The 17566-nt window shown below is 53.6% G+C and overlaps 1 protein-coding gene across 1 annotated transcript in view; it reads left to right on the top strand.

Annotated features, from left to right (window-relative positions):
* Window positions 1–9428: 9428 nt before the first annotated feature.
* Window positions 9429–17566, top strand: part of MOGAT2 (monoacylglycerol O-acyltransferase 2) — a 26594-nt gene continuing 18456 nt past the window's right edge. The window contains exons 1-2 of the mRNA XM_010007186.1: window positions 9429–9522; window positions 16712–16890. Coding sequence (XP_010005488.1) covers window positions 9429–9522; window positions 16712–16890 — 273 coding nt within the window. The remainder of the gene's footprint in view (window positions 9523–16711; window positions 16891–17566) is intronic.

Here is a 17566-nt window from a genome sequence, read left to right as displayed (position 1 = left end):
TCACACCGGCCCCCGCGCGTCCCCGTGCAAGGCGCGCCCGCCCCCTGCGCGCGTGTGCACAGCCACACGTGCCAGGCACGCCCGTGTGCGCGCGCAGGCACACGCGTGTGAGAGGCGCCCACATGCGGAGACACACACGCGTGCACACGCATGTGCAAGCACAGGTGCGATTTGACACGCACACAGAGGTGTGCACACGTGTGCGCACAGGCACACACACGTGCACGCACATAGAGGTGAGTACACATGCACACACACACGTGCAGACACACACATGTGCACATACATCCATGAGCACACACACATGCAGACACACACACGTGCACACACACACACATGAGCACACACACACACGTGCAGACACACACACGTGCACACACACATGTGCACACACACACGAGCACATACACACACACGGGCACACACACACGTGCACACATACATGAGCACACACACACACATGCAGACACACACACGTGCACACAGCTCCCTGCCAGCACACACAGACACACATGTCCACACACACATGGACATTCAACATGCACACACACCTGCACGTGGCTATGCACACAGGTATGCACACTTACCTGCACAAGCACACGGTCACACACATACACATACAAACACACGTGCACAAACTTATGTGCACACGTGCACTCGGGTGTATGTACATGCATATGCACACACACACCTGCACACAAACATGCACACATGAATGCACACACGTGTACATGCAATCACATGCATGCATACACACGTGCACATGCAGAAGAGTGCACCTCCATGCACACGTGTGCTCACATGCAGACGTGCAAGCACTATGTGCACACACGTGCAGGCAGGTGCAGGGACTCAGGTGTGCACACGGGCACAGACACCCACACAAACACCCACACACCCAACTGGACGTGCCCAGAGCTGTGCTCACACTTGCACACACCCATGCACACGCAGCAAATGGGCACCTGCACGTGCAAACACAAGCCCTGCACGTATGCACACACGTGCACACACATCTGCAGGCACACACAGACCCACGGGAGGTTTGGAGTTGGAAGAGACCTTGAAGATCATTGAGCTCCAACTCCCACACACCTGCACACACACCTGTGCACACACACACACACACCTGTGCGCACACACACCTGTGCACACACACCTGTGCACACACACACAGGAGGTTTTTCCCCTTCACTGCAGGTTTCCAGCCACAAGAGCAAACCCTCCCGCAGCCCCCTCTGCCATGAGGCAGCAGATCCCTGTCCCCTAATGCTCCTTCCCAGGACGGATTCATAGCCCAAATCCCACCCACACTCCACTCCCCACCCTGCTGTCCAGCCTGGCCTCCACCTTCTCCCCTCTGGCCTACATCCCTCCATCCTCCACCCCTCTATCCTCCATCCCTCTATCCCTTCCCCCTCCATCCCTCCCCTCTTCACCCTCTGTCCCTCCACCACGCAGCCTCCACCCCTCCATCCTCTATCCTCCATCCTCCATCACTTCACCCTCCATCCTCCATCCCCCCATCCCTCCATGCTCCATCCCTTCACCCTCCACCCCTCCATCCTCCATCCCTCCATCCTCCACCCCTCCACCCCTCCATCCCTCCACACCTCCATCCCTCCATCTCTCCCTCTCTCCATCCCTCCATCCCTCCCTCTCTCCATCCCTCCCTCTCTCCATCCCTCCATCCTCCATCCCTCCATCCCTCCCTCTCTCCATCCCTCCCTCTCTCCATCCCTCCATCCTCCATCCCTCCATCCCTCCCTCTCTCCATCCCTCCCTCTCTCCATCCCTCCATCCTCCATCCCTCCATCCCTCCCTCTCTCCATCCCTCCCTCTCTCCATCCCTCCATCCTCCATCCCTCCATCCCTCCCTCTCTCCATCCCTCCCTCTCTCCATCCCTCCATCCTCCATCCCTCCATCCCTCCCTCTCTCCATCCCTCCCTCTCTCCATCCCTCCATCCTCCATCCCTCCATCCCTCCCTCTCTCCATCCCTCCCTCTCTCCACCTCCACATCCTCCCTCTTTCCTCCCTCCCCCCCTCCTCTTTATTCTCTCTGCACCCAGTCAAGTCCATTTCCAACCCAACTGCCTCCACCTTCTGGTCTCACCACGCGAAGACAAGCCTGGCCATGAACCCTGGGGTTTTTATCAGCAGCACCCCCAGCACTTCCCTTGGGAACACCCCTCCAATCCAACCAGTGATCCCAGTGCCTCCAAAACCCACTCACTCAAACACTGAATTACAAGGCAAAAACCAAACAATTCCCACCAGGCAACGGCAGCAGCTGCTGGGAGGGCAATGAAAAGCAGGATTATTCCTGCCTGGATTGTTCCTTTAATCCAGTGCTTTGTATCCCCTTATTGAGTCTTGGACCCTGAGCTTTGGGGTTGGTGGTTTTGGGGGTTTTTTTGCTTATTTTTGTCTTGATTTGTTTCATTTCATTCTTGCCTGTAGGAAAATTGTGGAAATTGAGGGATAACAAGAAAGAAATGACAAGCAGGAGTGTCTAGGCATGGCTGTTGTTTTGCCCACAGGGATCTGATCATCCCTGCTTTTCCACCCAGTGCAATTAAAAGGGATAATGATCATGAAAGATGTAGGGATCTCCTGGGCTGGAACCAAGCCAGAGTTTCCTGAGGCCTCAATGCACCATGTGCTGCTTTTCTAAGTGTGGTGGGTGCTGCTTTGCACCTGTGCTGGAAGTTCTGACCACTTTTTAGGCTGATTTTTACCTTTGTGGCCAGTATCATAAAGGCACGTGGTTCTTGTTGAACTCCACTCCCCTTCTGCAGAAGATGAAACCATTGACAGCTCCAGGTCATGCAGCAGAGGTGGGAGAGTTGTCCCCAAACAGCTGCTCTCAGACCCCAGCCCCATGTCTCCATGCACAGGGTGATGGCAAACAGCTGGTTGTTTTGCACCCAACGGGCCATTTCATGCATCTCAAAGCCAGCACAGTGATTGGTGAGGGTGTGAAACCCATCTTGGCCTGAGATCTGGTGGCCACAGAGGCCCTGAACCTGCTCAGATGCTTCCTGAAGGAAACATTTGGGATTGCAGCAGCTTTGCTGTTCTGGGAGGTTGCTGCACTAAGAGCTGTCAGAGCAATTTAGGGACATGGTTTAGTGGTGGACTTGGCAGTGTAGGGTTAAGTGTTGGACTTGATGATCTTAAAAGTCTTTTCCAACCACAACTATTCTAAGGATCCCTGGCCCTTAGTATGGAATCAGAATCACAGAAGGGTTTGGGTTGCAAGGGACCTTTAAAGCTCATCTAGTCCAACCCCCCTGCAGTGAGCAGGGACATCTTCAGCTAGATCAGGTTGCTCAGAACCACATCCAACCTGACCATGTTTCCAGGGATGGGGCATCTCCCACCCCTCTGGGCAACCTGGGCCAGTATTTTACCACCCCTGAAAGGGGGGTTTTATACATATACATATATATATAAATAAATAAATTGAGAGTTAATATATTGATGTGCTCCTGGTGGGTGCAAGCCCATACAGACCCATTGCAGCAGGCCCCATTTTGGATCTAAGGGGTGTCCCTGCTCAGCACCCAGAATCATCTCTGAGAAGCAGTTTAGAAGGCAAGAAGGTCCAATCTGAATCCAACCTGAGTCCCTCTGGGTTGCCCTACCTGGGTCGTGCCTCAGGGGACTGGGGATTTGCACCTGCACAATGTGGTTTTAAACCTTTCTCAGAGCTTCCTTCACCTGCAACAAGCCTGGTCTCATCTCACACCCAAACCCACCATCATGTCCTACCCATCTCCTCTTCTGTTCTGCTTTGTTAGAGAAGACACAGGTCAAAGTGCTCAGGGAGGGTTTGCAGCCTCATGAGCCTCCTCACTGCTCTGCAGGTGCCAGGCAGACCTGGATGGAGTCAGAAGCTGCAGAATGGAAAATGCTTAGTGTCTCCTGCAGTGAAATCTACAGTTATATATAAATCTTGGAGCATGGACACTGTTCACTTTCAGGAATCAGCCATGGAAATCATTTCATTGCTTACGTCAAGTCAAACCCATTAGCTCTAATCAGCTGGATTGAGTCTCTGGCTGCAAACCCCTCTCAGGGAGGATGGGAGGTAAATATATAAAAATGTCTCTGTGTTTAAATTACAGCAGCCACAGCAGAAAGGAGGCATAGGTTGTTTTTTTTTCCTACTCCAACCCCTTCTGGGAAAAGGCTGTGGCTGAGCATGAAGCCAAGGGGTGGGATGTTGGCCCTGGGGTTGGCCAAGGACGTGGGCGTCACTCAGCATTGGGCTGTTTCAGGCTGGGGTTTGATCCTGCCCAGAAGTTTTTATGAGGTTAAGGGCATCGTGGTGGGATTCAAACCAGAGCAAGCCTGATGTTGTGCATCACCCCAAATCAGTGTTGGCTATGGGTAGACCCACCAGGAGGTGGTTCCGTGTCCCATCCGTGCTGGGATCTGCTGGGGTGGGGGCAGGGAATAGGTCACCTGTGCAATGAGAACTGGGATGTTTTGGGAGCTGGTTCATAGGGGACCTGGTGAATCATCTTCTCCTGGCATCCTCCAGTAAAGCCAGGATGCCTTTCAGTTAAACTTAAGCTATTGGAGACTACCTAGGAGCAGGCATCATAGAACCATAGAATGGTTTGGGTTGGAAGGGACCGTAAAGATCACCTAGTTCCAAACCCCTGCATGAGCAGGGACACCTCCCAGCAGCCCAGGCTGCTCCAAGCCCCATCCAACCTGCCCTTCAACCCCCCCAGGGATAGGGCAGCCACAGCTTCCCTGGGCAACCTGGGCCAGGCTCTCCCCACCCTCACAGCCCAGAATTTCTCCCTCCCATCTCAGCTCCAGCTCCCTCTGCCAGCTGGAAACCCTTCCCCCTGCTCCCATCCCTCCCTGCCCTTGTCCCAAGTCCCTCCCCAGCTTTCCTGGAGCCCCTTCAGGCACTGGAAGCTGCTCTCAGCTCTCCCTGGAGCCTTCTCTTCTCCAGGCTGAACACCCCAACTCTCCCAGCCTGGCTCCAGAGCTGCTCCAGCCCTCCCAGCATCTCCGGGGCCTCCTCTGGCCTCTCTCCAACAGCTCCGTGTCCTCCCTGTGCTGGGGACCCCAGAGCTGTTCCCAGCCCTGCAGGGGGGTCTCAGCAGAGCAGAGCAGAGGGGACAATCCCCTCCCTGGCCCTGCTGCTCACGCTGCTGGTGACACAGCCCAGGACACGGGTGATTTACCTCTATTTATCTCCATGCTGACTGTGTCCCAGCCATGGCAGGGATGCCCCAGGCAGTGTAACAGCTTTGCAGGTGCTACCTCTGCACTGATGAGACTTGCCTGAACAGCTCCTGTCCCCACCAGCCATCACCAGGGACAAGAGAATATGACAACACTGCGGGTGGCAACTTACAGGAGATTTTTAGTGGCTTCTCACGTCTTACATCATTTTATAATGACACAAAACTGCTGGGAAAGAAGATCTGCCTGGGGTGTTCATGTTCCCCTTGTCACATTTGTTTATGATTCATGTCTGGTGGGAAGGTGCTTCAAGGCCAAATGGGATGGAAGCCAAAGAAACTCCCTCTCAAAATTCAGCACAAAGCAAATAATTGAAGTGCATGGCAAGAAGAATTTGACTGATAATTCAAGTGTTCCAAAAGGCATGAAAATCTGTAATGAAAAGCTCTGGTGTAATCACAGCCAGATTGCAGGAGAAATTATTTTGCAGCAAGGTAGAAAGGGGAGTAAAAATCTGAAAGACTGTGTTTTGAAAGAATTTGCATTTTAGAAAGAGAGCAGCAGGCAGAGGTGGGCTCCCCTCCCACCCATCCTCCTGCCCAGGGCTGGGGAAGGACAAAGATGCAATGGTATCACATTAGGGTTTGGTGTGGTGGGAAGATCCCCAGCAAGGAGGACCTCCCAGGGGACATTCACTCACTGCTGGTGGTTTGATGGGGTGGGAAGGAATGGGGTTCAGACAAACCCCTGGACAACTAGCAAAAAGACACCTGCAGTTTCCTTCTGATAGTGTTTCCCTCCCACTGGAAGGGAAATGCTGGTGGGAAGTTCTAGGAGTAGATACGAATGGCTGAGAGGCTTTAGGGGAAGAAAAAGGGTTACCTATGATTAGAAGAGAAGAGCAGTGATCTGGAGAGAGCATCTAGTTCTTCCTCTGGGGCATCACAGGTTCTACATGTAGTGAGTCTTCAACAGGGGACTCAACAAGGAGCCATGACCAGCTTGTCCTGGCAGGACAAAACAAGACAGCTCTGCAGGGTCTTCCCCTACATGTCACTGCACTGACCCCTGCTTGTGTCTTTTCCTCCATGGTAGCCCTGATGCTGGAGCATGGCCAGGTCTCCACGTGCAACCTGCTCCACTCGTGTCTCATGGGCATGTCCCACCACGCTGAGCTTGGTGACTTGCCAAGCCTGCAGCTGGCTGACTCAGGGCTTCCTGGGTTCCTCCTTGTTCTCAGAGATGGACATTGATCAACTGAGTCACAAGGGCCTCTGATAAGAGGATTACAGAGGCCAACTTATTCCTAGAATCATCTAGTGGTTTGGGTTGGAAGGGACCTTAAAGACCATCTAGATCCAACCCCCTGCATGGGCAGGGACACCTCCCAGCAGCCCAGGCTGCTCCAAGCCCCATCCAGCCTGCCCTTCAACACTGCCAGGGATGGGGCAGCCACAGCTTCTCTGGGCAACCTGGGCCAGGCTCTCCCCCCCCTCACAGCACAGAATTTCTTCCTAAGATCCAATCTAAATCTTTCCTCTTTCAACTTAAAACCATCTCCCCGCATCCCATCCCTCCCTGCCCTTGTCATAAGTCCCTCCTCAGCTTTCCTGGAGACTCTTCAGGTACTGGAAAGTGCTCTAAGGTCTCCCCAGATCCTTCTCCCACCTACTGCTTAGCTACTTTAGCACTTCAGAATCACATCTCTGCTCTTCACTAAAACAGGTTACAGATTTTACTTTGCCTACACACAACAACAAGATGCATCTCTCTCAGCTCCTCCTGACTAGAAATCTCTGACCCCTTTCTCATTTAACCAGAATATTTCCAAGCCCTCCATAACTGATTATTTCTTCCTCTTGATTTAAGGATGTAAAAAGACAAAAAAGCAAATTAATTCTCCAGAGCAGAGCAGGACATAAATATTTATTACCCAGCTGAGCCCTGCTTTGCTCCCTGGTCAGCTCTTCCAGGTAGCCCAATAAATGCAGAACATGGGGCTGTCCTTGTCATCATAAACAAGAAGGAAAGAGCTGGAACTCTTGGCAATACAGCTGCTTGAGGAACCAACAGTACAACTGCTCCAGGGCTTAGCCTGAAACTTCTGGGAGCAAAAAAACCACTTCCCATGTGTCTGGGTGTCCCCAGGGCTCAGGTGTGACCCTTTGCACTACCAATAACTAAAAGATCTCCCTGGCAGGACTGAGCTTCAATGAGGACAAGACTGAAGGGTGGAAAACACCTTCAAACATCATCTTTGGACCAGGGATGTCCCTGCAAGGACTTTCTCCTCCTTGGTCTGACCATGTACCTCCCTGACCATGTACCTCCCTGACCACGCTGTGGGTTTCACAGCCCAGAAAGCCCAGGAGCCCTGGACCTGCAGATCTCCCTCCCTGCAGCATTTTGGAATGGCAAGTGGTTTCTCCCCAGGGAACATCTCGTCTCCAGGCAACAGAGCTGAAAGAGTTAAGAGCCTCCTTGGCTTTCTGGGAGCAGACAGGGGACATTTGCAGCAGAAGACAGAGTGGGGAGAGATGCAAGGAAGTCCTAAGCCAGTTTCAACTCCATGGAAGCAACTGGTGTCTGCAGGAAGGAGCCCTTGGGGTTCCACCAGAGCCTTGTTGTTCCTGGGGGCTGGAAAACAGAACCAAACAGACACAAACCCCTCCCAGCCCCGTTTTCCTGGGGCTTGACAGAGAGCAGGGATTATTTTTCCATCAACCCCCCCCCAGATTTGCTTTTGCCAAGGGTTGTTTTTAGTTCTCATTCTGTAATTCTTGGCCGGGGGCGGCTTGGGGGGGTTGAAATGCCCCTCAGAGCAGGCAGAGGTGCCTCTAAAAGCCTTGGATCAGCTCCTGGTTTGGTGCAGGCTGGGAGCTGCTTTATTCTGTATCCTGGTTACAACCAGACCCTTGCTTTCCTCAGGCCTCTTGCCAGATGATTTCTTTGTTTACCTGAGTGCCTTGGCAGTCCCCTGAGGTTTGTTCCCCCGCCCCAAATGTGGTATATTTCTTTTTTTCCATGCAGGGAATCAGAGCTGGTGGGTGTGATGGGCAGGGGCTGGGGCTGCTCTGCTGCCTGGGGGGGAGAAATGGGAAAAGGGAGGGAGAAATGGGAAAAGGGAGGGAGAAATGGAAAAAGGGAGGGAGAAATGGGAAAAGGGAGGGAGTAATTTCTGAAGAGGCTCCAGGAAAGCTGGGGAGGGGCTTGGGACAAGGGCAGGGAGGGATGGGAGCAGGGGGAAGGGTTTCCAGCTGGCAGAGGGAGCTGGAGCTGAGATGGGAGGGAGAAATTCTGTGCTGTGAGGGTGGGGAGAGCCTGGCCCAGGTTGCCGGGGGAAGCTTTGGCTGCCCCATCCGTGGGGGTGTTGAAGGGCAGGTTGGATGGGGCTTGGAGCAGCCTGGGCTGCTGGGAGGTGTCCCTGCCCATGCAGGGGGGTTGGACCTGGATGATCTTTAAGGTCCCTTCCAACCCAAACCATTCCATGATTCTGTGATTCCTTTCTCATACACTCACATAACTGTGCAAAGATGCACACAGACACTTGTCCAGCCCATCCATCCATCCATCCATCCACCCACCCATCCACCCATCCATCCATCCATCCATCCATCCATCCATCCATCCATCCATCCATCCATCCATCTCCTGGCAGAGTCATGAGGTTTCTCAGCAGTTCACTCAGCAGTGAAGCACTGATGGGTTGCTTTCTGACCTCCTTGGCTGAAGCTGCAACCCATCCTCACTGTATCCCTTGCATGCACAAGTGACCTGCCTGTCCCTTCTGCCTGTCCCTCCCTGCCCTGCCCAGGCTGGTTTTGCTGGGCAGTGGGGAGAATCAATCCTGGCTGAGAGGCACGAGTGCCTCATCCTCTCTGCAAACACCCAAATGCTGCAAGATTGGAAAGAGACCGGCCCTGAAAGTCAGGGTTGGGTCCTGAAGGGAGTTTACTTCCCAGGTTTGGGTGCTAAAAGCCTGAGATCCTCCCTGCCTACCCACGTGGGGAGTCACCTTGTCATAAAGGTGGTGACACCTCCTGGCAGTGTCCCTTTCCTCCCCACACCAGAGGGTGGCTGCAGGCAGCCAGCATCCCTGCAGGTTGCCCTATCCCCTCTACTGTAAGTGGGTAAATATTGCAGGTGACTTTGCCCTTTGCAGCTGCCACCTGAAGAGCTTCTTCCTCCTCCTGAGCCCTGCACTCCGAGCCCAAGATGAAGGTTGAGTTTGCTCCTCGCTCCCTGCCTCTGCAGAGAAGGCTTCAGACAGCAGCTGTGGTTCAATGGGTCTTCAGCTTCCTGGCTCTAGGTAAGAGGCACCTGCTTCTCCTTCTCTGAGAAGCCAGAGCAGCTTTTTCCCTCCTCACCTCCACCCCAGGGAAGACCCAGGGCTGAAGGTCTGGGGCCAAAGAAAGCAGCATCTTCTGGGATTCTGCAGGGAATTGGAAGGAGGGTCTTCAATATCTCCATTTCAGAGCAGTGTGGGGGGCTCTGTCTCCCTGGAGCAGTTCTTCCCCTCCCTTCCCCCCTTTGCTTTTTGTGTTTTAGGTTTGGTTTCTCCTCAGCCCTCAGCGTGGTCACACCAGGGAGGTGTGTGGCTGGGGGGGTGTTCTGGGGAGCATCGAGGGGTCTTACCCAGCAGCACTGGGCTTGCACAGAATCATCCAATGCTTTGAGCTGGAAGGGACCTTAAAAGATCCTTTAGTTCCCCCTGCATGGGCAGGGACACCTCCCACCAGCTCAAGTTGCTCCAAGCCCCATCCAACCCAGCCTTGAACACTCCCAGGGAGTTTCAGCTTCTCCTGCTCTTTGGTTTAGTGTTTTCTTTGCCCAAGGTGCTGCCCTGCTTAGGGTCAGTGGTGAGAAATGGAATTCCCATGCCTAAGGGGATGGTCAGGTGGGAAGAGCATGGGGAATTCTGCTTGGCAGCCCTGGAATCAGACACTTCACTTGGGCTCTGCACACCCCAAATGGGCATTTTTCCAGAAAAACCCAAGCAGGGTGGGGAAGAGATACCTTATCAAAGTGGACCCAGATAAACTCAGTGCTGTGTGGAAGGCATCAGGTGCTGATGGAAAGGAGAGTTTGGGAAAGGAGGAGATGGGAGACCCAGAGGCAGCTTATCAGGCTGGCTGGGGTGATTTACAGCTCATCAGGAACCAGGCTGGAAGGCAACATTCCAGAGTTTCCCATTGTCAGGCCACTTCTTAATCTCAGGTGGGATCTCTGTAAAGCTTCTACCTTATTGTGGCAGGAGAGCTGGGGCTTGTCCCAACACAGGGAGGCAGCAGGTCTTGGTGTACAACTGGGTCCTGGCATCTCCCAAGCAAAACACCTGCAAAAGAAAGCTTCAAACCTCAGTAAGCTTCTGAGATGGCTCCATCCAAACTCTGCTAGAGACCTGGGGCTGAATGGCCACTTCTACACCAGTATTTGATGGACTGGAGCACTGGGCCATACTGGTCCAGGCAGTTTGCATGCTTCTTGGCATGGGTTTGGCCCATGCTAAGTAATACTTCTCCAAGCTACTCACTGGCACAGTTTGGAGAATGACAGAGGGCTGGGACAACTGGTGCTGGCCACTGGAAGAGAAGCAGCAACATGGACATGACTTGGCCATGTTGCTCACCTGCTGGGTCAGCCAATGGGCTCTGCCAGGTTGCTTTGGAGAGGTGTAACCAGTGTGGTCCCTCGTGTTGCTCTGGAGAACATCCCTCTCCAGGTGGAGGGGACACCCCAGTGTGGCAGCAGTGCTGGCAGGGCCAGCTGAGCTGCCACAGAGCCCAGTTAAGCATGGCAGAGTGAAAGGGCATTTGGTGCTATCTGATCTTTTTAGTTATGAAACCTGGGTTCTTCCAGTGCTGAAGAGATCCCAGCTATGATCAACCTTCTCCTGCTCACCAGAGACCACCCTGAAGGAGGAGACACGGCTGTTGTTAACAGGGGAAGGGAGATCTGGAAAAAGCCATGGACCCAACTGGCCAAACTGGAGGGTTCTGGGGTCTTCTGTAGCTCCCTTTCTGCCCAGCAGCACTGGCTGCAGCTGCTGCTGTGGTTCTGCAAATGTTCCTTCCCAGAAGCCAAGCACCAGCTGAGGGGCTCATTCACCCCCCACAGGCTGCTGGGTGAGGGTGGCAGCTCCAGCCTGGTGCTGGCAGGGAGCTGGGCTGCAGGCAGGCACTGCCCCTGCTGCTGGGTTTCTTCAGGATGCTCCTTGCAAAGGGCACTGAGGCAAAATCATGGAATCACAGACTGGTTTGGGTTGGGAGGGACCTTCAAGATCATCTAGTTCCAACCCCCCTGCATGGACAGGGCCCCAGCAGCCCGGTCTGCTCAAAGCCCCATCCAACCTGCCCTTCAACACTGCCAGGGATGGGGCAGCCACAGCTTCTCTGGGCAACCTGGGCCAGGCTCTCTCCACCCTCACAGCAAAGAATTCCCTCCTGATGTCCAACCTAAATCTCCCTGCTTCCAGTTTAAAGCCATTTCCCCTCCTACTATCACTACACACCCTGATAAAAATTCCCTCCCCAGCTTTTCTGTAGCCCCTTCACTAAGGACTCCTCAGGGAGCAGAGAGGCCACGTCTCCAGATGCTGACAGCTGCTGGAAGGGGTGTGCACAGTGCAAGGATGGGATGCAGGGCATGGAGTAGGAATCCCATTGCTTCTCCATTGCAGGATCCCAGTTCTGACCAGTGCCCCCTCCTAAGGCAATGGAGCCAGGCTTCTGTGGGGCTCAAAACCCAGCAGGCTGGTGCCCAAACCTGCTGCTCTGCTTCCCTGCTGCCTCCCTCATTTCAGGTCTCCATGGGCTTGGCCATCCCTCCAGACACACCGTGCAGAAGCATGAGTGTAGAATGGAATCACAGAAGCATTTTGGTTGGAAAAGATCTTTAAGATCATCACATCCAGCCATTAACCCAGCCCTGCCAAGGCCACCCCTGCCCCGTGTCCCTCAGCACCATCTCCAGGGCTTGGAAACCCCTCCAGGGATGGGGACTCCCCCCCTGCCCTGGGCAGCCTGGGCCAGGCCCTGACAACCCTTGCCAGGGAGAAATTGTTCCCCAGATCCAACCTCAACCTCCCCTGGCACAACTTGAGGCCGTTCCATCTTGTTCTATCACTTGTTCCTTGGGCTAAGAGACCAACCCCAACTCCCACCCTCTCCAGCCTCCTCCCGGGCAGTTGTAGAAAGCACAGCAGGGCTGAACCCACACAAACAGACCCAGTGTGGGGGCAGGAGATCTGTCCATGCCTGGGGACCCAGCACCAGCCTTTGAACCCTTCCAGCCAGCAGGGTGGCTCAAAGGGCAGCAGGTGCCAGCATGAGGCAGGTTCTGAGCAGAGTCCACAGCCTGGGAGAGCCTGGCCAGGCTGGGCTGTGCCGGGGGGGCAGCATCTGTGCAGGCAGAAGAGGAGATAGTGAGAGGACAAGGGGTGATGGTTTGAAACTGAGAGAGGGGAGATTTAGGTCAGATATTAGGAAGAAATTCTTCACTGTGAGGGTGGTGAGGAGCTGGGATGGGTTGCCCAAGGAGGTTGTTGATGCCCCATCCCTGGAGGTTTTTAAGGCCAGGTTGGATGAGGTTTTGTGCAGCCTGGTCTAGTGGTTCCCTGCTCATAGGGGGGTTGGAACTGGGTGATTTGTGAGGTCCCTTCCAACTTTAATGCCACTGTCAGGGACTGTGGCACTGGGGACCTCAGCAATGTGCATCTGGCAAAGCTTCCTGACACCTGCAACAGGACTCTGACTCACTCTGGGGCTGCTGTGATGCTGAAAATCTCCTTCCAGAGCCTGCTCTTCCCCCTGCTTCAGGTTGAAGGAGCTCGTGCTGGGTGAGCAGCAATGCTGGGACCAGCAGCACTTTGATGACCTGACCAGAAAAGTCTTCCATGTGCTTCTCACTTGAAGCCTGTGACATAGAGAAGACATCACAGTCTGGTTGGGGTTGGAAGGGATGAATCCACATCTCCCAGCCTGCCTGTTCCTTCTGAGGGTGCAACCATGGCTTGAGAGATTGCAGCCTGAGGCTGCAAATCAAGGAGTTATGGGGCAGAAAGGTGGAAGGTGGATGTTGTGGGGTTTCTATACTTGAGCACTGAAGATGCTCCTCTCTTTTCCTTCAGTCCCCATCCTCAATAGAGAGCTTGTTCCCATGGAAAGCTTGTCCAAGCTGGGGGTTGGAACTAGATGGTCTTTAAGGTCCCTTTCAACCCAAACCATTCTCTGACATGGAGCTGCTGGAGCAGCACAGGAGGGTGACAAAAGCCATCAGAGGGCTGGAGCACCTTTGTTGTGAGGACAGGCTGAGAGAGTTGGGGTTGTTCATCCTGGAGAAAAGAAGGCTCCAGGGAGACCTTTTTGCATCCTTTTAGTACTTAAAGGGGGCTCCTAAGAAAGATGGGGACAGACTTTTCAGCAGGGCCTGTGGCAACAGGACAAAGGCTGATGGTTTTAAACTGAAAGAGGGAAGATTCAGACTAGATATAAGGAAGAAAGTTTATTTAATGAGGATGGTGAGACACTGGTGTCCAGGTGCCCAGAGAGGTTGGCTGGGGCTCTGAGCAACCTGAAGGAGTTAAGGATGTCCCTGATTATGGCAGAAAGGTTGGACTAGATGACCTTCAAAGGTCCCTTCCAACCCAAACCACCCTGTGGGGAGCTTGCCTGGCTTTGCAGAACCCTGGCAGCCAATGGGGTTCCAAGATGGGTTTCTAATGAACTGGGGACTTGCAGCTTTTCCCCAGTCCCCACCATGACTCAGCTTGTCATCTCTCCCAGCAGTGTTTCTGAGACCTAACAACCCTTTGAGCATTGCTTTGTGGGCACAGAGGGTTGCACATTGGTTGGAGTTTGGCCCCAGAAGGGACATTTCTGCTGAGGTTCCCTGGCCAAGAGCCTAATGCCATGTTGGTGATATCCTGTAAAGTGTTTTTCTGGCAGGAAGCCCAGAAAATGACAGTTGTTGGGAGGAAGGCAGATGCTGAAGGAAACATGGCTCTCATCTGAGAAGCTCTGAAGTGGTCCCTGGTCCAGGGGGGGACAGACAAGGAACCCCTTGTTTCCCTCTTAGGATTCCTCTCAAAAGAGGAAAGCAATGGTTATGGGCAGCAGCCTGACAACAGGCAAGAAGTCCTGTTTGCCACCCAGCCCTTCTGTGTGTCCTGCAGAGAAGAAGCAGAAGGGGCAAAGAGGTGGCTTTAGGTTCTCCTTCCTGCTCTTCCTCTGGGAGGTGACCCGTGGAGGAAGGGCAGAGTGTGTTCCCCTCCAACATGGATTCAGGAAAGACTTAGGCTTTGCAGGAATGGAAATAGATCTTTGGTGCACAGTCCTTCCCTCTGCCCCTGAGGGGTGCAGGATTTATCCCTTTCTTGGGTTGGGATGTTGTTTTTCAGCAGCTTGAAGAACGAGGACGTGAAGAGTCACCAGTGAGGGTGAAGTCCTGGGCAGTGGAGCTGGTGGTGGAGCCAGCCTGGGCACCTGGCACAGCTCTCAGGAAGCATCAACAACAGCTCCATGGCAAAAATCTTGCCACTGGTGGTCCAGAAAGCCTTGATGTCTAAGCTGTGGGCCTGCACTGCCTCTGCCATGTTCTCCTGGAGGAGCTGGAGGACGTGACACAGGTGTCTGCAAGGAAGTTGGGTGGGGACATCAATCTCTCTTGGTCCAAGCAACTACAGGGGCTCCCTCCTGCACACCAAGCAGAGGTACTAAGTGCCTCTTCCCACCAAAAGGAAGCCCCTGAGCAACCATGTGTCTGCTGAAGGCTGGGATGGGTCTAGGTGAAGAGAGTAGGATAGAACTGTACATGTTTTTCTGGACTTTCCTGCCTCTGGTTCCAACCACAGCAGCTTTCAGATAAAAGATCCATTCCAGGACAGGAAGGGGCTCCTTTCCCACACCAATCAGGACACTGCAAGATTTTTACAAGTCCAAAAAAGCAACAAATCTTCAGATTGAGTGAAGGTCCCTGAGTGTGACTTGAGTCCAAAACCAGCAACCAAACAATAAAGAGTTACCTTGCAAATGCACCAAGGGAGAAATTAATAACTATATCACTGCAAGATAAAGACTCACTTGGATGATAAGTACATAGATGTGGAGCAGAACACCTCCTTCAATTTGCAGAAAGGACCTTGAGCTTTGCTTGAGGAGATAAAAGGGGAATGAGGCCTTGCACAGTTCTGCAGCAGCACCTTGCTCCTGGGTGCAGTAAAATTGCAACCTCTGGGTTGTTCCTCCAGCAGCTTTTCTGTATCCTGTGGCCTCTGGAGCTTCATTTCATGCTGGTTGGTGCTTTCCTTGAGAGATACAAAGCCTGTGGTCAATGGGACAGAATCTAGTTGGAGGTCTGTGACTAGAGCTGCGGAAGGCAAAGGGCTTGGATGAATTTTAAACTTATTTAAGCTCAGTTCCCCCTTCCCAGACAACACCAAGACTTCCAGAGGGACAGATGGAGAGGATACAGCTCTTCCTAGGCATTTTTTTAGGACATCTGCTTGACCAGGTGGCAACTTGGTGGCCATCAGTGCTTCTTAGTGGTTAGACACTATTGGGCTTGGGTGGGATTTGATGTCCCAAGTGATGCTTCCTTGCACACAGACTTTTCATTTCTTATTCCTGTGCCAAAACACCAGGCTTGAGGGATGTGGGAGGTAGAGGGCAAAGCTGAGCAGTGACTGGAAACAGCTCAGAGAATTCTTAATGACTTGGGAAAGGCAAGAGTCATTAATGTCTTAGGAAATGAAATAGAGCATTCCTGTAAAATCTGTGATGGCAACGAGTTGAAAGGACTTTAAATCCTTTAGAAGCCAGAATTAGAATTGAGAATGAACCTGAGAAGTGGAGGAAAAGCTCCAAAATCAATAAGAAATAACCAATAAAGAGTAAAACATGATACATATTCTCATAGGCTGAGAGAGTTGGGATGTTGAGCCTAGAGAAGAGAAGGCTCCAGGGAGACCTGAGAGCAGCTTCCAGGGCCTGAAGGGGCTCCAGGAAAGCTGGGGAGGGGCTTGGGACAAGGGCAGGGAGGGATGGGAGCAGGGGATGATGGATTTAAACTGGAAGAGGGAGATTTAGATTAGACATGAGGAGGAAATTCTGTGCTGTGAGGTTGGTGAGACCTTGGCCCAGGTTGCCCAGAGAAGCTGTGGCTGCCCCATCCCTGGGGGTGTTGAAGGGCAGGTTGGATGGGGCTTGGAGCAGCCTGGGCTGCTGGGAGGTGTCCCTGCCCATGCAGGGGGTTGGAGCTGGATGATCTTGAAGGTCCCTTCCAACCTAAAGGTACAAGGTCACCATGGAGCCTCCTCTTCTCCAGGCTGAACAACCCCATCTTCCTCAGCCTATCTTCATGGGGAAGGTGCTCCAGCCCCTCTGAACATCCTGGTGGCCTCCTCTGCACACGCACAAGGAGTTCTATGTCCTCCTTAGGTTGGGGACTCCAGATCTGGAGCCAATTCTGCCACTAACTCACTGCCTGCTTCTCCCCCCCAGCCCAGTGCTGCATAGCTGCCTTCATCGCCCTCCTCTTCACCCGTTTCTGGCTGCTCAGTGCCCTCTATGCCGTGTGGTGGTTCCTGGACAGGGAAACCCCTGGGAAGGGCGGGAGGAGGATCCACATCCTGCGCAAGAGCATCGTCTGGAGGTACATGAGGGACTATTTCCCCATCACGGTGAGTGCCACCCACCCTACCAGCTCTCAGGAGAGTCAGCTCTGTCCCTGGGGGCAGCGCTCGTGGCTCGGGGGAGCTTGGAGCTCAGGGCTGAAGGGTTGGCTTCCCAGCTCCCAGGTTCCTGCAAGAGCCAGGGAATAAAAATGTAGAGCATCCTTCTCACCACCTGCTTCATTCACCCCTTCCATCTAACCTCCCTGCATCCCAGCACTTCATAAAACCTCCTCTTGCCTGTTGGCCACGGGTGCATTGGCACAGTCCTGCTCTTCAGGGCACTCAGCACTTACCCAGCAGACACAGAGCCAAGGGTTCACCAAAATCCAAGATCTCCTGGCTCCTTGCAAGGTCATCAACCTCCTGGGCTGGGGAACAGGCTGGATGGGGCTGTTCAGCCTGGATAAGGCTCCAGAGAGACCCTTAGGGCACCTTCCAGTGCCTGAAGGGGCTCCAGGAAAGCTGGGGAGGGGCTTGGGACAAGGGCAGGGAGGGATGGGAGCAGGGGGAAGGGTTTCCAGCTGGCAGAGGGAGCTGGAGCTGAGATGGGAGGGAGAAATTCTGGGCTGTGAGGGTGGGGAGAGCCTGGCCCAGGTTGGCCAGGGAAGCTGTGGCTGCCCCATCCCTGGGGGTGTTGAAGGGCAGGTTGGATGGGGCTTGGAGCAGCCTGGGCTGCTGGGAG

The sequence above is a fragment of the Chaetura pelagica genome, unplaced genomic scaffold (genome assembly GCF_000747805.2).
Source record: "Chaetura pelagica isolate M959 unplaced genomic scaffold, ChaPel_1.0 scaffold430, whole genome shotgun sequence".
Lineage (NCBI taxonomy): Eukaryota > Metazoa > Chordata > Aves > Apodiformes > Apodidae > Chaetura > Chaetura pelagica.
Note: the sequence above shows the minus strand (reverse complement) of the source record. Positions and strands in the feature narration are given on the sequence as shown.